This window comes from Podarcis filfolensis (assembly GCF_964270895.1).
Source record: "Podarcis filfolensis genome assembly, chromosome: 10".
In the NCBI taxonomy this organism is placed as follows: domain Eukaryota; kingdom Metazoa; phylum Chordata; class Lepidosauria; order Squamata; family Lacertidae; genus Podarcis; species Podarcis filfolensis.
In genome coordinates, this window is record NC_139612.1 from 14,297,223 (window position 1) to 14,318,737 (window position 21,515).

Consider the following 21,515-nt stretch of genomic DNA (forward strand, 5'->3'; position numbering starts at 1 on the left):
TAGGGACGGGTATCCTCCAGAACAGCTGCTATTTGTGTTTTTTTATACACTCGGCTAAGTTCATTGAGAGAGAAAGAGAGAGTGCTTTCTGTTTCAGTCACTGGAACCTGTTTCACTGTCACGTCTGATGATGACTAGCTCTAATTTTGCACCTTCCAGGTCCAACAGTTTGCAGTCAACAATGAAAAGTTGACTGTCTCATTCACAGCTTTGCCCCATACATCTCTGTACACACCATTTTCATCTTTCACTCCTGTGTTCACCTGCCCAACCTCAAGCTCTGCTGTCCACCAAAGAAGCGGAAAACTGCTCAGATACTCTTTGTTTGGTTCTCTTGTTCACATGATAGCACAGAGTAAAAGACAACTTTTCTATAGGCTTTGTCTCATTTAGGTTTTTTAATGAAAGTTTTGCCTTGCTTTTGTGCCTTTAAAGGAACCCTGGCCGCTGCAAAGACCTCTTGTTGCTCTGCTTTTCTGACTGTGTTATCGGTCGCTACATTGAAGCAACTATAGAAACAGAAGAGGAGCTATTAATAGCAGCCACTCAGCCTTTTTCCCAACGAAAACGTCAAATCACTTTGGACTCTCATAACGACAAGGCAACAATAGTTTTACCAGAATTGAAAAGGTACTGCCAAGTACACCATGATAATCTGCTTAAGCAAGCCTTTAGATTTTTTTAATTGAAAAATAATAATAATTGGGTGGGGTTATATCTATTTTGTTGTATCCATCTTTGTTATTGTGGAATAATTCTGTAATTTAAAGTTGTACTGGCAGCCATGTGAGCTCCAGTGTGACAGTAATGGGGCAAAGTGAGCAGGCCAGCAGAGCAAGGGAGACCTTCCCATGTTCCCTCTGTTGTTGTCATCACTGCTGCCTCTTGCATGTATTCACAACAGAGCAAGGAAAGCCCAGAGTCCAAGCAAGCAGGCAGCCACACAGACACATGGGCAGGTGGTCCGGCTGAGCGAACTGGCTAGCAGGAACTATAGAATTGTAGAGTTGGAAAGGACCCTGCGGGTCATCTAGTCCAGCCCCCTGCAATGCAGGGATCTTTTTGCCCAAAGTGGGCCTCGAACCCACGACCTTGAGATTAAGATCCTCATGCTCTACCGACTGAGCCATTCCAATGGTTAACTAGAGACTCAGGAAAGCCTTCACACACTCTCCATCATTTTCGCCACCCCTTAGTCCACTGCAGCCAAAAGGAAGCATGCATTTCAGAATACACACTTTCTAATTTTAGCAGCATGGGGCATAGGGGGGAAATACACTCTTCTCTTACTTTCCCACTCTGTGAGTGGCAGCAACGGAATTCTTGGAATTGGGGGGGGGCTGGAGGGGATAGGGGGTTAAAGAAAGCGTGAAGGGGTTGATGGGGAGGGGGTTGGCGAGCAGCACACGCAGAGGCAGCATCCTGAAGTATATACATAAAATCTTAAAGTCTCATTGACTTCATTACCTGGTAGATCCCTGTTCCTTGTGGCCATTAGCTTAGCTTGGCAAACAGAAAATTGAGGCTGGAGCTTGTAGTAGAGAATGTCCTTTACTTTTGTGGGTCAGTTCATTTATGGTTTTCAAGATAAAACCAGCACCTTGAAATGTGGCTGGGAGTCGACAGCAACAAATCTTCAGTCTCCATAATTATTATTTTTAATGACAGAGAATTGATTAGATAAATACAATGGGATTTTTAATATTCCTGTGACCTAATCTTTATTCTAAACTACAATAAAAGGATGCTACTTAGGGTGTTTGTTCTAGCCGTCCATTTCTTCAGGAAACTACATCTGTCAGTTTTATCCATTTTAGCCCTCTTGAGTTCTTTAATCTTCCATCCTTCCCCATGGGAAAAGAAGCAGTTTCTCAATCAACTGTTGTTCCCACTTAAGTTGAATTTTAGAAAAGGACCACCAGACATGTTGCAAATCCATACTGACAGCAATGGACATGATACAGATCTGTCTTAGCAACAGATTTCCCAATATTTAAATGTATTTACTCAGACTTATTATGTTCAATCTTCGAAGGGCCATGTGCCTTCCAGAGCAAATGATGGTGTTTGGAATATGAAGGGGACATCACGTTGGGCTAGTGGAAGTCCTTGTGGTAAAGGTAGCTCTTTAACATGGATGTTGCATGTTTACTGATAAGGTCTGCGGGAACCAACTAATCTAAAATGTTTAAAATTTAAAATCTAGCAGTTCAGCTGGCTGATCAGTGCCTTGCATTTTGTCAAGTCAGTCGCTAGTCCCTATGCATTTTGTGGCTGATAAAAGTTTTCTTAATTTGCTAAATGAAATCCCATCCTAACTGGCCAACTTGGAATATGTAAGAATTGATTTTGTATCCTGACAGTAAACTACTGTTTATTAACTTCTGATGCCTTAGAATCTCAAGGAGACAACTACCAAGTTTCCTTCCCCAGTACCCTATTCCGGATCTATTAAGGAGATGTGTGGAAAAGAAAATGGACATACTGATTTTTCAACCAAGTCTTGGAGAGGTAGGATGATACTGCTGTAGCATAGATAACATACATAGCTCAGAGGCACCTGAAGGCTATAACTGCCTATAAATACGTTTTTTCATTGTGTTCTTAGTTTCTCCAAGCTTTATTCATTTCAGTAGAGGAGTTTTTGGGAAGGGGGATGTTTGTTGCTATTGTTAAACAATATTGAGCCAGAAATCCTTGCTGATCTACTGCAAATCACCCAGCGATATAACAGTAGATCAGATCGACTTTCTGCCCACCCCAGCATTAAATGACCAGCTTGCCCCCATTTGTTACACGGTGGACATCTTAAACGTGTTGTGCCCGGTCAGTACTTGGCTGTTGGGCTGCCTTGGATTCTCTGTAAATACTGCCTTGACTTCCATGATGAACGGAAGGGGATATAGATGTGCTAAATAAAGAGACTTTGAGAAGTGCTTGCAGAATTGATGTGTGTTGTGACTCCTCAAAAGCAATGTTTTCTTACATTGAGTTCACAGCTCCACAGCCCTTCATTGGTATTTGAGGGCTCTTGTGGTTCTGTAATATATAAATGATGTGATATAAAGCTTCTTTCTTTTCAGGCCCTGACTCTAGCTAATTATAAAGCAAAATTTTCTGCTCTGCTGTGGCTGGAGGAAATCTATGAAGAGATGGAAATCAAAGAATTATCTATGTGTGGAGTCACCTTGGAAAAGAATGGAAATTTGTTGGTACTTCGGGTGCCAGGAGTTGCAGAGGGCCGCCCTTCTTTATGTATAGGTGTGGAATTTTCTATTGTCTTAAACACAGTGTTGATATCGCTCTGTCAGCAGAACACTGATCTGAACAGCATTAAGTGGTCCTGCCAATACCTTTTGGCAGGGCTCAGACCTAGTAAAGTACTTTTGTTTCTTATATCCTTTTTATCCAAAAACCTACAGAAAATATACATATAAACATAAACCCTTTTTGATTTTAAAGTGCATCTCCTTTCATCAGAGAACTCAGATATGTATCACCTATCTGTTTTCATTTATTTCCCAATATGACAGAAAAATTCAGAAACAGCAGAATAAGTAGGGTATATAAAGCTCCATAGCAGTGTCCTTAAAGTCCTGACAAATACAGTGGTACCTTGAGTTACAAATGCCTCAGGTTACAAACGCTTCAGGTTACACACTCCGCTAACCTGGAAGAGTTACCTCGAGTTGAGAACTTTGCCCCAGGATGAGAATGGAAATTGTGTGCTGGCGGCGCTGTGGCAGCAAGAGGCCCCATTAGCGAAAGCACGCCTCTAGTTAAGAACAGTTTCAGGTTAAGAACGGACCTCTGGAACGAATTAAGTTCATAACTAGAGGTACCACTGTAGCTGGGTTTGAAAATCACAAATCCTAATAATCTTTCATAAAGATGTTACAGTGGTACCTCGTGTTAAGTACTTAATGGGGCCTCCTGCTGCTGCCGTGCCACCGGAGCACGATTTCTGTTCTCATCCTGAAGCAAAGTTCTTAACCCGAGGTACTATTTCTGGGTTGGCGGAGTCTGTAACCTGAAGCGTATGTAACCCAAGGTACCACCGTATTTCACAATAGCACTATGCTGATCATTCTCAGTAATAGATCTTTTCTTTCAGACTCCTGTGTACAGGATAGCCACCTAATTGCTATAATTTGTACAGGACCAATGAAATAATTTATATCTTCTAATTCAGGTGACAGAGTAATATTGAAGACCCAAGATTATTCAGAGCCCATAGTCCACTACATTGCATTTGTCACTGAGGTAAGCTCCCCATATCTTTTGCTTTATTTGGCTTTTGTCCTGTTTCGGGGTTTTTTAACATTGATGCCCTATCCATGTTTACTGAGAAGTAAGTGGGACCTACCCCCAGGTAAGCATTTATAGCATGACAGCCTAAGATTTTGAAAGGAAACAAAAGTACAAGAAATACTTTGTTACTGGTATTCCTTGGAATTATTTTATATCTAAGTTCTTAGATATGTTCAGTGCTTCTAATCTCTGAATTTCAACAGCTAAATGCAATTTTTGTTAAAACATTTTTCTTAAAAGTTACTGTTACCATAGAACACCCCATCAGATGTCAAGGAGATGAGTAACTATATAACCTTTAGAAGACATCTGAAGGTAGCCCTGTATATGAAAGCTTTTAATGTTACTACGTTTATATATATATGTTGGAAGCCACCCAGAGTGGCTGGAGCGACCCAGTCAGATGGGTGGGGTACAAATAATTATTTATTTTTTATCATCGTCATCATACCATGTTAAGAGTTCTGTCAGTGCTACAACATAATAAATTATTGTGGTCTTTTTTTCCTTTCTGTATACAGATTCATGATGAAGAGGTTACTCTGAAGCTTAACCCAGAGTTCGAACAGGCATATAATTCTGAACCTATGGATGTGGAATTTACTGTTAGCAGGTGTGCTTTTTCTTAAAATTGTATTTCAATTCATTATGAAGCAAAAGGGCACACATTCTTCACGCAACTCAGGAAATGCTAAATAATATATTTCAGAGTCACAGTTTTTCATTGGTGTTAATGTGCATTGACTTAACAGAACTAGCTAGCTTATGAAACTAGTGTTTTCTTATTGTAAATATCACAGCAGCCCTAAAGTATATTAGGTATGTCACGTATATTGATTATGGATATTATTGTGGTCTCTTACTAGTAATCTGATCTGTTGACAGGACCACCAGCCGAAGATGCCATTTTGCAGTAGAACAAGCCATACATTTAGGACAAAAAGGTGGGATATTTGTGTCATCTCACATATCAAATCAGTTTTCCTATATTACCATACGCTGCTGCTGCTGCTGCTACTACTACTACTACTACTACTAATAATAATAATAATAATAATAATAATAATAATAGTAATAATAATAAAAAATTAATTTATTATTATTTGTACCCCGCCCATCTGGCTGGGCTTCCCCAGCCACTCTGGGCGGCTTCCAACAAAGATTAAAAATACATTAAAATGTCACACATTGAAAGCTTCCCTGAACAGGGCTGCCTTCAGATGTCTTCTAAATGTCAGGTAGTTGTTTATCTCTTTGACATCTGGTGGGAGGGCGTTCCACAGGGCAGGTGCCACTACCAAAAAGGCCCTCTGCCTGGTTCCCTGTAGCTTTGCTTCTTGCAGTGAGGGAACCGCCAGAAGGCCCTAGGCGCTGGGCCTCAGTGTCCAGACAGAACAATGGGGGTGGAGACACTCCTTCAGGTATACTGATGTGTCTCGGGGCAGTTTTTTGGTGAAGAACTGGAGTTAAGGTTTGAAGTTGCAAGTCTTTGTGTCCACAGGGGAGTAACTAATACACTTCGGAGAGAGTGTTACTGTTTGAATTTTTGCTGACTTTGTAACTTTGATTCCCCCCGCCCCTGTGGGCTACTTCAGCTGAAAAGGGGTTAGGCTGAGGGAAGACACTATTGAAATTCTGATCCTTAAAAGACTGCAAGAATAAATCCTGTTGACATCTTCTACTGTCAGTTTCTATTAAGCAATTCAGTGGATCAAATTCTTATTCAGAATTATACACCATTCCCGTTTCTCTCTCCTTCCTGTTCTTTCCCAAGTTTTATTTCCATATCAGGTCACTGTGCAATCTCCACAAGTTGTCAAGCAGTGGCGTGATTCAGAATGTCTTTCCGATGCACAAAAGCAAAACATCACAGAAGAAGATGAGGTATGCCTTTGCCATCTGTTTATTATCTGCTTTACAATAAGCTATTTACTACCAAATGGTGTGGCAGTCTGTAAAGTTAAGATGTATAAGAGTACCTTATTTTGTTCCTTTGCCACTATAAATAGTCTACCTGCCAACTTTTTATACTTGGATATTAACGTCAGAATGTCATTTGGGATGTTCGATACAATAGTTTGTTCTCTGTCTTGAAAATGCGAACTGAAGAACTGTGAAGTTAATGACTCATACATGTTTTTCTCCATAGCAACTTCCTATCTTCACCATCTATGTCTTCTGCCCTTTATAATGCCTCCATTGTAGTTTTCCCTATAGATGAGTACCAAAGAGAGGACCTGCAAAAGGAAACGGATGCAGATTCCTCTTATGCTAGAGCAGCCGTAGGGAACCTCCAGCCCCCAGGCCAGTAGTCCTAATTTGACCTATGAGGCCGTTTCCACGCACGCCTGATGTCAGGTGTGGGACGGGTAAGGCCACAGCTGCAAAGGAATATTCAAGAGTGTTAGTGTGCACTTCCAATTCCTCCTCTGTAAGCAGGGGTTGCACTCCACACTTCTTAAATTTTGGTGCAAGTGCCACTGGGATCTGCTCCCAAGTGGAACCAATCCCTGTCCCAAGGGGGGGGGGGTTGAATTAAAATTAAGCCCCACCCACCTATCAAAGTGGGGTGGCAGGGACCTCAGGGTCCAGCCTACCAAGCAAATCCTTTTCCTTACCCCTTCATCCCAGCGGGCTTTTTGCATTGTTGCATCCAAGTACACCGAACACTCTTCTGTAAACATTGCCCAGACTGGGGTTGGCAGAGTTGGTGTGCTATACTCCTAAATCCCTAGTGGGAAAAATATTCAAAACAGAGAAACCTGGAGTTTGGCTGCATGTTTGCATAGCTCTTTTGAATAGCTGCATGAGTAAGCTTGGTAGCTGCATGCATTGTCTGGCCTCTACAGCTCTGGGGGATTTCTATTAAATCTTTATTGGCTTTTTCAAGCCCTGTTTTTTTCCTTCCATCATAAACTTTAAACTTTGCTTACCAGAATGGAAAAGGCCCAGAGTGGCTGTATCTGAAGGTTAAGCATGGACATCTTTCCCCTCTTCCAAATTAAGCAACTAATCTCTCTCTTCCTCCCAATGAGTTTAGTTAAGTTAGAGGCAGCATGAGGAGAAAAGTGCATTGTCTTCTCTCTTCACATTTTAAGAATGCTTTTCCAAACATTTTCCAAATATTTTTCCGAGCAGTGTTGTATATGCAAACTGTTTGAAGTCTCTTTGGAATTTACACCGGAATAAGCTGTGCCTGAAATTATTAAGTCATGACTTGCATAGCAATTATCAAATCTAAAATTTGAATAGATGCTACTGTTTTTTAAAATACTGTATATTTAAATACTGTTGATCTTCTCTTTTGCTACTTGCAGGATAAGAGGGTACAAAATGGCAATGAAAGAAGGATGCCAAAAGATGAGGCAGATGTCATTTCTGATGTGGTGACTATTGCCACACAAACACGTTAGTATAAGAATATTGTAAATAATAGAAAAACCTTTTAAATACAGTGGTACCTCGGGTTAAGTACTTAATTCGTTCCGGAGGTCCGTTCTTAACCTGAAACTGTTCTTAATCTGAAGCACCACTTTAGCTAATGGGGCCTCCTGCAGCCGCTGCACCGCCGGAGCACGATTTCTGTTCTTATCCTGAAGCAAAGTTCTTAACCTGAAGCACTGTTTCCATGTTAGTGGAGTCTGTAACATGAAGTGTATGTAACCTGAAGCGTATGTAACCGGAGGCACCACTGTACTGACTTTTAAAAATTATTTGCAAGCCAGAGAAAAACACTTTTTAATATACACAATTTTGAATGTAGTAAATGGAACTTCAGTATCCAGTAGAAGAAACTGTGACTTCTTCAATCCCATGCTGAATGAGCATCAGAAACTAGCAGTGAAAAGGATTCTTAGTGGTGAATGTCGTCCAACTCCTTACATTCTCTTTGGACCACCAGGAACTGGTAAAACTGTCACAGTGATTGAAGCAATTTTGCAGGTAACAGTTAGCAACAATATATTTGGGTTTCGACGCTGCCACTTTTAAGAATTTTAACTTTGTCAACTACAGTCGTACCTTGGAAGTCGAATGGAATCCGTTTGACTTCCAAAATGTTCAGTGCGGCTTCTTATTGGCTGCAGGAAGTTCCTGCAGCCAATCGGAATCCCCGTCAGACGTTCGGCTTCCAAAAATAGTTCGCAAACCGGAACAGTCACTTCCAGGTTTGTAGTGTTTAGGGGCCAAAACGTTTGAGAACTAAGGTGTTTGAAAACCAAGGTACGACTGTATTTGTCTAACAGTGAATTAGCTTTGAGGTGCATTCCCATTGCTTGAGAAGGTAGAAAGAGAGAACTAAGGCATTGTCTGCAATAGAGTTCTACCACAAGTAATTTCTGATTTGCGGGTAGCATGGCCTGCCCTGTCTACACTGTATCCTCTGGGTGTGAGACTCATCACAGTGATGTTGCTCTAATGTATTGAAGGGGTGCAACTTCATGTGTTTCAGAATGGAAACCTTTTATGGCGGATCAATATAAAAAGGGAAAACCCTAATTTGATGTGTAGCCAGTATTCCTAAGCCATGGTAACCCATAGTTAATGGTTTGCTTTGGATGTAGAGATTGCTTGTGCTTTGCATCTCCCCTAGCACAAGTGTGAACAGTAAGCTACAAAGCAAACCACAATTCCCAGGTTGGATGCAACGCTAAGCCAAAGATCATGCTTTGCTGCTCATACTAAGGGAGGAACGAAGCAGGAACCATATATGCATTCACAGTGAAGCGTTAACTGTGATTTACCATGCCATGTGAATGCAGCTGTAATTGGTGGATAACGGAGATATTTTGAAGGCAGCATTATTCCTATCTTTGTCCCTCTCCAAGAAGATTTCATAATAACATGGATTTTGGAACTTGAGTGAATAGGGGGAAATCACTGTTACAAATGTTGGTCTTTGTTTATTAAATGGCAGCTGACTTATGAATAAATAAAAAATAGCCAAAAAAAATTCTGTTCAGTATTTTTAACAATTTGTGATTGATTTATTTTTAATTAAAACTTTAGATACATTACACCATACCAGACAGCCGAATACTGGTCTGCGCGCCATCAAACAGTGCATCAGATCTAGTTTGTTCACGACTTCATGACAGCAACTTGTTAAAGCCAGGGGTTATGGTTAGAGTTAACGCTTCCAGCAGAAATGAAGAGGTAAATTTTATTTAAAAGCTTGATGTACCCTATATGACTTCATTGTATCTTAATTGCATCATGAGGTAGATCATGCATTTAAAAGCTCAGCATTGGCTATGTACAATGAGTTTGTTTAGTATGAATTCATTGCTGTTTTTTCTCCCTTTATTTGTACTGAGCAATGCTTAGCAACATAGAAAGCTGCCTTATATGGAGTCAAGACATTTGGTCCCATGTAGTTCAGAATTGTTGACTCGCAGTCAGTAAAACTTCACAGAAACAAAAACAAGTTATTGGCATCTTTTCCCCCAGTCTTTAAAATTATGCTTTGGTTTTGGCTTACGGTAAGTCCGCAGCTTACAGAGGGGTTCCCTTCCAGGGATTGCACCTAAAGCCAAAATTGCATATAGTCAAAACCCATTGGGGACGCGGGTGGCGCTGTGGGTTAAACCACAGAGCCTAAGACTTGCCGATCAGAAGGTCGGCGGTTCGAATCCCCGCGATGGGGTGACCTCCTGTTGTTCAGTCCCTGCTCCTGCCAACCTAGCAGTTCGAAAGCACGTCAAAGTGCAAGTAGATAAATAGGTACCACTCCAGCGGGAAGGTAAACGCCGTTTCCGTGTGCTGCTCTGGTTCACCAGAAGCAGCTTAGTCATGCTGGCCACATGACCCGGAAGCTGTATGCCGGCTCCCTCGGCCAATAAAGCAAGATAAGCGCCGCAACCCCAGAGTCGGCCACGACTGGACCTAATGGTCAGGGGTCCCTTTACCTTTACCTAAAACCGATTGAGTGCAACTGTGGGCAGGATCGCCAAAGTCATTTTTCACGGTACCTTGTCCCCTTTTAAATATTTTTTTGCCACTCATATAAAGGTGAATGCTCACAAGTTAAATGTATGTAATTTGCAGACTTACTGTACTGCCTTCTGTGTACATGAGCTATACGCTGTACATTTACCCTGTGATAAAAATTCTTAATGCCCAATTGCTGGTTTTGTGTTGATAGACTCTCAGTGATGTGATAAAGCTTTACAGCAAAGACGGAGAAGACATTTGGAAAGCATCTCGATTCAGGATCATTATAGTGACATGCAGCAGTGCAGGGATGTTCTACCAAATAGGAATAAGGTATTGCAAATGCATGTTTTTGTGAAACATTTGGAACAAGACAGGGGTGTAAAGATGCCCCAAGGTAGTCACCTGAACCAAGAAAAATGAGGAAATTCAAAACCAACCATCATTCTGTGGTCTTTATTCATAATGAGTCATTGAATGTTTTAACGTGTCATTTTAACTATCAAAAAATTCCATGAAACTCACTGAGTGACCTTGTCACCCACTGCTTCTCCTGGCAAAAGTTTTCCCATTTCTTCTTCATGAATGTGAAAGAGAAGGAGAGGGGAGCACATGAGCTCCACGGATTGTAAAGGAGCAAAAGAAGGGATTGCACAAGCCTCAAGTCTTCCACAGTTTGTTCACATATCAGCATGTTAGGTGATTATGTATATTCACTTTATTGTAACGTGAAGCAGCCCCAAGGCAGCCTGTTGAATCTTGTACAAATTGATAATCAAAGGCTTTAACTGGATTGAAACACTATTCATTCACAAGTATTGTATTTCTGGTTTTTTAAATAATTGCTTTGGTACCAGCACAGGATGGCAGAACATGCAACAAGCCGGCAATTTCAACTTTTGTTCTATTAACTCTAGGCTTGGACACTTTACACATGCATTTTTGGATGAAGCAGGACAGGCCAGTGAACCAGAAAGCCTCATTCCACTGGGGCTGATTTCAGAAGTCAGTGGGCAGGTGTGTACGTTTCTACCGCCTTCATTGGGTTGAGCCTCTTTCCTTTCCTTTGAGAGTCGTGAAATAAAGTTTCTAGAAAGAAGAAAATATAACATTTTTGGAAGATTTTGTCATTTGCTGCTGGTGCATATGATATTAAGGATGTGCTTATACAAAAGCACTCGCTGCATGCAACTACGTCATTTCTTCCTTTGCCCAAGCTGCAAAGCTTGGTTGTGACTTCCAGGCTTATTTGCTGGCAAAAACAGGAGCAAAGGGGATGCATGAATCTCATGCTTCTTAAGACAAGATTTGATAGTGTGAACATGCTCTAAATGGCAATGTGCTTGATTTTTAATTGTCACCTTGTTGCAATATTGTAGTTATCAAACACGGTTAAACCTTAGTAAGGTAATAGGCCACATGGTCACAAATTAATGTTCATGTTTATTCCAGCATCTCCAGCTAAGAAAACGAAAGGAAGAGAGGAATTCTTGAGAAGGGCTGGGAAAGATATTGGCCTGAGCAGGAGGAATGACTGAACTGGCTCTTCTTCCATATTGCACATTATTGTTCTCGATATATCTTTCCATAGCACCCAGACAGAAGATTTCAGTGACTTAACTGTAGGCAGGAGAATTGTGGACCCATTTAACAAATGCTTCCTTTTTGCAAACGTTTCTAGGTGGCTGTCAAAACAATAACATAGCAGCAATAGGCAGTACAATACAGCAGTAAAATCTTGAAACCAGTAGACATTAAAACAATTAATTCAGATTTAGGGAGAAACAAATTACCCATAAACTCAGTTATTCCACTAAGCCTGAAGGACTGCCCGGTGCTTCCTAGACCCATATGCTCAATAATGGAAATTCATAATTGGAAGCCATCGCTGGAAAAAAGAAAAAACCTCCCTCTAGTAGCCACCCATCTAATTTCAGAATATGTGAGTACCCAAGAGAATGGCTTCAGACAAAGATCTTAACTGCTCAGCAGGTTAATTTGAAGAAGGGTGGTACTTCAGTTACTTGGGACTCGTGCCATTTAGGGCTTTAAAGGTGAAAACCAGCGCTGGAGTATGGAAACAAAATACTGTCCCACTAGCCAGTGAAGCACACTTAATACTGGCATGATGTGCTCAGAGAGTTCATTCCCACTTAATAGTCCAGCTGTCGTGTTTTAGACCAGCTGTAGTTTCCGAATGTGCCATACTGTATGTGCAGTGCATTGCAGTAAATCAGTCTAGCTGTGCCTTTTGAATCCAGTCTAGCTGTGCCTTTCAAGCTGACCCATTTAGCTCTCACCCACCAGAGCTGATAGAAGCCAGTTCAAGCTTTTGCTGCCCACCTGAGCATCTAGCAGCAGTGCTGGACCACACCACACCCCTCTCCAACTGTGAACGCTGGCCTTAAGAGAGGAGTGGGGATCTAGAGCACTTTCCTAGACTGATAGACCATTCATCAACATCACCTCTTTTTAAAAAATCTGTATTTAGCCTCACTTTGTTAGCCTTCCTACAGCCGGTTACTGACTCCAGGTTTGGGGCATCAACAGGTCCTCCTTGGACAGATAAAAAAGCAGCGTGAGCTGGAAGCCACCTGCATGTTGATGGCACACAACTCCAAGATCCCCTGAACATGTTTTGTAAATGCATTGCATGAAAATGTTACATTAAAACTTGATTTTAAGTTTCCCTTTTTTAAATAATAATAAACAATTGTATTTACAGATAGTCCTTTCAGGTGATCCAATGCAGCTGGGTCCAGTAATAAAATCCAGGCTTGCTTCAGTTTATGGATTGCACATTTCCCTGCTGGAGAGACTGATGAGTCGCCCTCTATATCAGAGAGATGAGGAGGCTTTTGGTGCTACTGAATCATACAATCCTCTGTTGGTAAGTGAATTGGGGAATGATGTTAACTGCTCAGTCTCTGAAGTTATTCAGTACAGCAGTCAACCAGTGGTTTTGCTGATACCGAAAGAATACAAAACAGATGTTACGAATACCAGATAAAACCATGTTTCATCAGAACTTGCCACCCCCATAATACTTGCTTGTATTTATAGGTGGTGGTGTCTGCAGGTGTATCGAAACTAGCATACTGCCCGAAGATAAAATTCATATTTCTTGTCCCTCCCACTTTTGCCTCTGGCCCTGCCCACCACTAGCACATGACCCCAGAAGGCTGCCCAGATGAAACGCAGCCCTCGACCTGAAAAAGATTCTCCACTCTGATGTATAGTATATAATCTTGTATCTCTTCATTAAATGCAAGCTGCTGTCTTCTAGGCAATTTCTTCACCTCTCAACAGATATTATATAGCAGATCTAAAATACAGTACAAATTATATCATTGACTCCAGTAGCCTTTTCAAACAGGTGTCATCGGCAAGTAGCATCACATCTTTAAGGTTGGAAACATTTGGGGCTCCCCAGCCTAGTGAGTCAGTGCCATCGTGTACGATTGGGGGCATTGATGGAATTTGTCTTGGGGAACTCAGGTTTCTTCTCTGCGAAGAATGTGGCCTGCACAGCTCCTGTTCCAGTCTTAATACATGGGCTGGCAAAGATCAACACAAACTGAGCCAATCTGTACATCAAAACTAGGGACGTGGGTGGCACTGTGGTCTAAACCACTGAGCCTTTGGGGTTTGCTGATCAGAAGGCCAGCAGTTTGAATCCATGCGATGGGGCGAGCTCCCATTGCTCTGTCCCAGCTTCTGCCAACCTAGCAGTTCGAAAGCATACCAGTGTGAGTAGATAAATATTTACCACTGTGGTGGGAAAGTAAACAGCATTTCTGTATGCTCTGGCACTCGTCATGCTACTCTATTGTGCCAGAAGCAGTTTAGTCACATGACAGAAAGCTGTGGACAAACTCCAGCTCCCTCGGCCTGAAGCGAGATGAGCACCACACCCCATAGTCGCCTTTGACTGGACTTAGCCCTCCAGGGCTCCTTTACCTTACCTTACATCTAAAACTACAGACATATTCCCAGTGAAGTCCATCAGGAGGCCGCTTCCAGAAGTGACATTCTTTGAAACGTGGCAAAACTGGCCCCATGTACCAATAAGCGTTTGCTTCAGATAATAATGTATAGCCCCCTGTTTTGGATTTTACTTTCTTTGCTTGCAGATTACAAAGCTTGTGAAGAATTACAGGTCACATGCTGCACTGCTCACATTGCCATCTAGACTGTTTTACCATAAGGAGTTGGAAGTGTGTGCTGATCCTTCTGTGACAAACTCTTTGTTGGGATGGAACAAGCTGCCAAGGAAAGGTTTCCCCCTGGTTTTTCATGGAATGAGAGTACGTAAAACATGTTTGTATCCAAAGAGAGGTTGGCAAAACTTAGGGTCTAGGCATGGCCATAGCTGGGGAGGGCAGCTGCCCCCCTAAATCAAGTAAACAAAATGCTTAGAAATTGAAGAAAGATTTTGACAGATTTTTAAGTAAAAACAAAAAGATTCCAATTTTGTTGAAATAATTGACTTTTTCTGGTAAATAATAATAATGCATTAATTAATTAATATGAAAATGCATTTGTTTGGTGATAACCACATTAAAGTCACTTTTATTATCAAAATGGTTATCATGAGAATAAAACAGGCTATCAGACATTCAGAAAAATAAATATAAAGTGCATTGTTGACGGTTTTCTTTTCCCACCTCCCAATTGCCAGGGCACTGAAACACGTGAAGGCTACAATCCTTCTTGGTTCAATCCTACAGAAGCAGTCCAAGTAATGTTTTATTGTTGCCTTGTTGCTAAAAGCATCTACCATTCAGTCTCACAGAAAGATATTGGAGTGATTACGCCTTATCAAAAGCAGGTATGGCTTCATGCTATGGATTTCTATTGTGCCTATCCTATTCTTTGTTTTTTGTCTGCTCTTCGTTTTCTTTTTGTATGGAATGTTGTGGGTACATGTTTTGGTTGTTACCTAGGGTGGTATTATCAGCTTACCCTAAGAGGTTCTAAAAGCCATGTTGTAGGATGGCAGTCACAACTATTAAAAAAAAAACCAGTTAGAAGGTACTTCTCAATCATTATCATCATCATCATCATAATTGCTATTTATAACTCATCTGGCTGGGGACATAAGTCTACTAAGATTGCTGAAGTTGTTAGAATATTTTCCCCAGACAATAAAGTGTATATTAGAGATGGGCGAATCTTGTCAATTTTGGTTTCTTTCGGTTTCTTTTTTTTTCTAGTATTTAAGTTCAACATTTCCTCATCAAATTGTGATTTGCCCATCCAACAAAAAGTCCCCATGAGAATTCAAAAGAATTTTAGAGTTCATTTTGACTAATATACACATTTTTGTCTCACGTGCTGATTTTTGTAAGCAATTTGCCCTCCTGTAGTGCATTTGCATGTGTTATTTTCTCTAATAAATGCATTTTTAGGCACACTTCCCCTAAGGTGCATGTTTGTGTACCCACTATAGAGTTGGAGAACTGCACATTTTGAAGGATTGCAGTGTTTTGGTTCGCATATTATTTGAGAAACTGAAAATTTGATAGATCTGCATCACAATGTGTGCTAACTTTTGCCACTTCCCAAATTTATCTTCTTCCACCAGCAGGATCATTTCCTGGATCTCAATCTCCTCCATGAACATAAAGAAGACTTTTCATTTGCAGAAGCCTTGTTGAGATCCAAGGCAATATGTATATTCTTTACTACATCACACATATAGCTTATAATTTTGAAAGATGCAAGAGTGGATTTAAGTGATGTGGATCTTAATCTAAAGTTAGTAAAGCATTACGTAGGCAACAGGATATTTTCACAAAAAGCCACCTAAATTTACAGTTCTCCCTTACGTTATGTGTTTAGCTCTGGGGAGGTTAACCTTTTTTTGGCCTGTGGTCCATATTCAGAGTTGGATTTCAGGAACTGAATTTCTTGCTCATCTGTTTAATGGCAGTTGTGTTGAATGCCATAACTGAAATATAATTGTCATACTGTCTCTTCTTTAGGTAGAAAAAATCAGAATTCTCTTGCGCAGTGTGGATTTAGCGGACATCAAAGTGGGCTCTGTAGAGGAGTTTCAAGGGCAAGAATTCCTAGTGATCATCCTATCAACAGTATGTAGTGAGACGCTATTTGTGTGTCTGAAACTCCCAAGTGTTGGTCACATTCTCAAGGCCTGCGAGTGGAAGCAACAAAACAATGCAAAAATAGGTGGCATTACTCTTAATGATCAGCAGAGAGTTTAGATAGGCATGTTCAGACATTGTAGTCCTCTGCAGGTTTGCTCAGAAATAACTCCCACTTGTTCAGTGATGCTTACTCCCAGGACACTTACTCCCAGGAAAGTGGGCAGAGCTGGAGAGTGAATCCACAGTCCAGAGTATTGGCAGCTCACACTGGTCAGGGCAGAACTTGTGTTTGAGAGAACAGGATTGTGCTCTGTTATATTTTTTAAACTGGCAGCCGTGTTATTGTAACAGATCTACTGCTAACTCCAGTTAAACCTAGCAGATCCCACTGCTAACTGCCTCAATTAAACCTATAGCGAACCTACCGCTTAGTACAACAATTAATTAAATGTCTAAATTACCACATGTTATCTTTTGGAATTCTTGTTTGAGAGAAAACTTAAGTGATTTGGCGTCTTAGGCAGAAATTGAACAAATGTGAAAGGTTTTATTTGCAAAACAAAGTCGGTAAAACAGGGATGGGTCTGGAGTTGTGTTCTTTCAGGAAACAGTTAACTTATTAATTACGCGAAGTTTAAGATGTCAGAGGCATTAAAGTAGTAAATGCACAACTTTTCTTAAATGTCAGTTGCTAAAAATCAGGATTTACACTTCCGGTAGATGTTCAGTTTTCTAGAAGAGACGCTAAAATGCTTAACTCAGTTTCTGTTATTTCACTCTCACGCCTTTACTTAGTTATGACAGGTATTAGAGTAAAATACTTTTGACACAGCACAGCTTTCTTCACAGCTTAATATTTTGGTTCACGAGCAAAGGGCACTTTTTGTCAGTTACCCAACCTCTTAACAACCCTACTTCTGCCTGAGGCATTTCCAAATAGTGTAACAGACCCTGGGGATCACTACACCCCTTTTAACTGGTTTTGGGAGTCTTTTCCTTCTAGAAGATCTCTCTGCTCCTGGCTAGAATGAGACCCAGGTAATCTATATTCCCACAGCTTCTACCTCTCCTGGCTCACACTCAGCCCTCCAGTTAACTCCTGTCTGTATATCTTCCCCACTCAACCTGGTCTTCCTGTCTAAGCCACGAGGCTCTTTCCTGTTCCTATGGATAGTCTCCTCAATGTGGATGTTCCACTCAGATCAGAACTAGTTCTCCCTCAGTCAAATCCTCTCCTAATCCCTGTCTTCCATCTCAAACCAAGCCCTCTCTCTGTCCCCATCTAACTTTCTCCCTCTGAAAATGCTCTTTTTATTCTCCCTCCCAAAGTGCTGCTCCACTAGCCGTCTTGGTAGCCAAGCAGAGAGAGGCTCCAGCACTCTGTTGGGATTTCTGAGGGACTGTATCACCCGCCTGGTCTGGCTCTGCTGTCTGTCACGCACGCTGTAATCATAGGCCCTTGCATCCTAGATCCCCTCCAGTAGTTATGGAATGAGCATTATAGACCTTTGAACTTCTAGCTGGGACCTGCTGCAACTGCTCCATCCAATCACAGCAGTCTCAGAAGTTGCACAGCTAATGCATTGTGGTGGTACAACATCTCTTAGGGTTGCCTCCTAACACAAGACAACATAGTTGGACCTTGCATAGAGTATGTGTGTGGGTGTATATATGGACGCGCACACAAACATATAACTTCTGTAGAATTACCTTTGCAGGATTTAATGTTTCTGCTTTCTTCCAGGTTCGGTCAAACGAAACTTCATTTGCTGATGAAAAACAACTCTTAGGTTTCCTTACTAATTCAAAGCGCTTTAATGTGGCAATTACCAGACCCAAAGCATTGCTCATTATAGTGGGGAATCCTCATGTGCTTGTCAGAGTAAGGCTTGCTTGCTTGCTATCTGCCAATGCAAAATGTTGAATTCATGCTTGCTTCAGTTAAAATTGTTAATTTCAGAGCGGAATGGCAGGTTGCCTGTGGCTATCTGTTGTATAAATACTGTAAAGGTTATATGCAAGGGCTTTTCATTCAGAATACATTCACACCTGCTTATGTGTTCCAGCTTTTCTATTTCAGGCAGTATTAACCCATGAGAGAGTGAAAAGGGTTATAATGATATTGAATATGTGGTTAATTCAGCCATGGCTATGTTGAAGATGGAACAGCCTGGGATGCAACAATAATTTCTTGACTGAAGCCAAAAGAACCCAGATTTTTCAGTAGAAATGTAACACAATCGTTTGATTTGATTTTGATTTAATATTTCTGTTCCGCATTTCCAACAACAAATGTTGAGCTCAAAGCAGTTCACAGTGACCACAAAAGCATTGAAACAACAACAACATTACAATCACTATATTATCAAACACAATAACGTTTAAATAAAGCAAACAGCAACAAATTTATCGATTCAGTAAAGTCATAGTAATTCAAAATATCAGAAAATATCAAAAATCATCCTTCAAAATGATTAATATGATTCAATAAAGCATTAGCTAAGAAGAAAGGAAGTTTCCATTATGGCATAAATATTAATGATGAGTGGTTTTCATTCTTGGTGTATTTCATATTTGTAACTTTTGTAGTAAGTTGCAAACTTAAAGCTACACGAATGGAAACATAAAACAACAGTTAAAATATAAATATGGCTAAATCACATAAGCTAAGAAACCCCACACATAATAAACTCTTCAAACACCTCACTTTAATAGCTGTTTGTATAGGGTCGTGGTCTAAACCACTTAGCCTCTTGGGCTTGCTGATCAGTAGGTCAGCAGTTCAAATCCCCACAACGGGGTGAGCTCCCGTTGCTCGGTCCCAGCTTCTGCCAACCTAGCAGTTCGAAAGCACACCAAAAAGTGCAAGCTCTGGCAGGAAGGTAAACGGTGTTTCCGTGCACTGCTCTGGTTTCGCCAGAAGCGGATCAGTCATGCTGGCCACATGACCCGAAAAAAAATGTCTGCAGACAAACGTTGGCTCCCTCAGCCTGTAAAGTGAGATGAGTGCCTCAACCCCAGAGTCATCTGCGACTGGACATAACTGTCAGGGGTTCTTTACCTTTACCTTTTTAAAGTAACATGCTCATTAAAAATAGACTACCCAAAGAAACCATCTCTTCTTGCCAAGCCTGCACACTTGTCTGCATGAAATTCCTGGTAGTCTACTAGCAAGCAAGTTTAAACACAAGGCTGTGTTAGAATATGTTTGCTGCAGTCCAGCTCATACAATAGCATCCTATGTTTCCTAACAACAGTTTTATGTGAAAGTCAGCTACTGAGAATGTTCTAAAGATATTCTTCTTTAGGTATGCTGTTTACAAATACTGTAAAATTATAAATTGGTTGCGGGATTACTTTTGTTAAAATTCATATTCATAAATTCTGCCGTTGTTAACAATCTTTTTATTATTGTTGTTTGTTCAGGATGCCTGCTTTAGTGCACTATTGGAATACAGTTTGACAAATGGAGCGTACATTGGCTGTGACTTACCACAAGAACTACAAAATCTAAATCAGTGAGTGTCTTTTCAGCACTTGTGAAAGGAGGAAGGGAGGGAGGGATAAATCAGCAGTAGCTCTTTATCCCAAAATCTGCTTTTAAGGAAATAATGATAAATCTGCCACTGGTGTTACCATATCTGAAAAAGCATGTGATAAAAATGCATGTTGTGTGTAGGAAATATGGAGTTAAAATGTTCAGCTCACAGTCTTAAACTATAAAACTGTAGCATATTAACAGAATAGGAAAAACAATAATTTACTGCTATTTGCCAGGAACAGATGAGCTTAGAGCAGTGAGACATGTGAAAGTACTGTCTTTTAAAGATGTGAGGAACAAATTATTCAGAATTTGGTGTGGATGTCAACATACAGTATTTGGGTATCACATGTAGATACTGCTACATGTGATGAACGTATGTACTTAACATTTTATGCCAGTTTAACTATCCTGATATCCTCAGAGGATTCTGGGAATTTTAAAAATAATGCTGAAAGTTCTGTTAGTAGCATAGCCCCTTCATAGAACTGTGATTCCCAGTTTTTTTGTGGGAATAGGAAACGACTACTAAACTAAGGGTGGTATTCAACTTAGGTTTACTTAGAGTGGACCCACTGAAATTAACAAACATGACAAAGCTAGGTCCTTTAATTTTAGTAGGTTGATTCTGAGTGAATTAGCTGAGTACCACCATTCTATGTATGCAATTTAGATACCCTATGTTGTCTTTGGTTGTTGAAACGATTCCCAGTGCTCTTGATCTGGTTGTTCAGCTAAAAGTGCTATCAATAACAGTGCTATTTCATTACCTGTCTTGCTTGGTTAATTCACAGGTCTGAGTAATTAAAAAGATTTGCTGCAACTACCGGCTAAATCTTCCAGACCATGTCCCGATCTGCCCGAAGTTTGGTTAAATAGAAAGCCAGCACTTCCCTGGCAGGTTAAGAACTTTGTATCGAAAGCACTTTAAACAGATGTATCTTAAAATAGGATACAAATGTTTATTTCAAAGTTGCTGTATTTTTATGCCGCTAAATATCACTAATTTGAATAAAGTTTTCTGCATGTTGGCTGTCTTCTGCGACTTGTATATATGGAAATACGAATGATAATAAGATACTTTGTCCCCTGTTTAAAGGTATATTGTCAACTTTATGATGCAGTCTAAGCTGCACCCCATCCTTCTGCAGATACTGGTAGCATATTTCTCTCACACAGCCGTAAAGGCACAAGTTCCTCCCTAATCTACTACCCCTCCTTGCTTCCTTCCTTCCTTTAGGAAGCAGAATGGCAAGCAACTCCCCAACAGATTCCCTACATGTGATTAATAAGCTTACCTCTCAATGGGGTCCTGCCTCTTATCCTGGGAATTAATGGAGCCCCCACCACCTTTTCGGTGGAATTTGATTTCCCCTGGGGATCTTAAAAGCCCAATCAGCAAAACCACCTACCTCCTTTGTCCACTAGGATTTATTGCCTTGGTTCTGGCAGCATTTGTGCAGTGCTTGAATATGTTTTGCCTTTTAAGTTGAGGTGCTTAAATGTTTTGACAACTTCTAACAGTACTAGTATCCTTGCCTAAAATAAATGGGAGGGGGGAGAGGTTGATTTATTCATTGTCGTTCTGACTGGCTACAGCAGCTTTCTATATAAAATACAAC

The 21,515-nt window shown here is 40.7% G+C and overlaps 1 protein-coding gene across 1 annotated transcript in view; it reads left to right on the forward strand.

Moving 5' to 3' along the window:
* MOV10L1 (Mov10 like RNA helicase 1) overlaps positions 1-20,924 on the forward strand; it is a 36,427-nt gene extending 15,503 nt beyond the window's left edge. Inside the window, exons 9-27 of the mRNA XM_083574971.1 lie at positions 436-630; positions 2,397-2,511; positions 3,084-3,261; positions 4,193-4,263; positions 4,833-4,924; positions 5,197-5,255; positions 6,086-6,195; positions 7,629-7,719; positions 8,075-8,253; positions 9,319-9,465; positions 10,454-10,575; positions 11,160-11,259; positions 12,968-13,132; positions 14,376-14,549; positions 14,924-15,073; positions 16,230-16,337; positions 18,097-18,234; positions 19,779-19,870; positions 20,688-20,924. Of these exons, the coding sequence (XP_083431097.1) occupies positions 436-630; positions 2,397-2,511; positions 3,084-3,261; positions 4,193-4,263; positions 4,833-4,924; positions 5,197-5,255; positions 6,086-6,195; positions 7,629-7,719; positions 8,075-8,253; positions 9,319-9,465; positions 10,454-10,575; positions 11,160-11,259; positions 12,968-13,132; positions 14,376-14,549; positions 14,924-15,073; positions 16,230-16,337; positions 18,097-18,234; positions 19,779-19,870; positions 20,688-20,697 (2,296 nt within the window). The 3' untranslated portion in view covers positions 20,698-20,924. The remainder of the gene's footprint in view (positions 1-435; positions 631-2,396; positions 2,512-3,083; positions 3,262-4,192; positions 4,264-4,832; positions 4,925-5,196; positions 5,256-6,085; positions 6,196-7,628; positions 7,720-8,074; positions 8,254-9,318; positions 9,466-10,453; positions 10,576-11,159; positions 11,260-12,967; positions 13,133-14,375; positions 14,550-14,923; positions 15,074-16,229; positions 16,338-18,096; positions 18,235-19,778; positions 19,871-20,687) is intronic.
* The last annotated feature ends 591 nt before the right edge of the window (positions 20,925-21,515 follow it).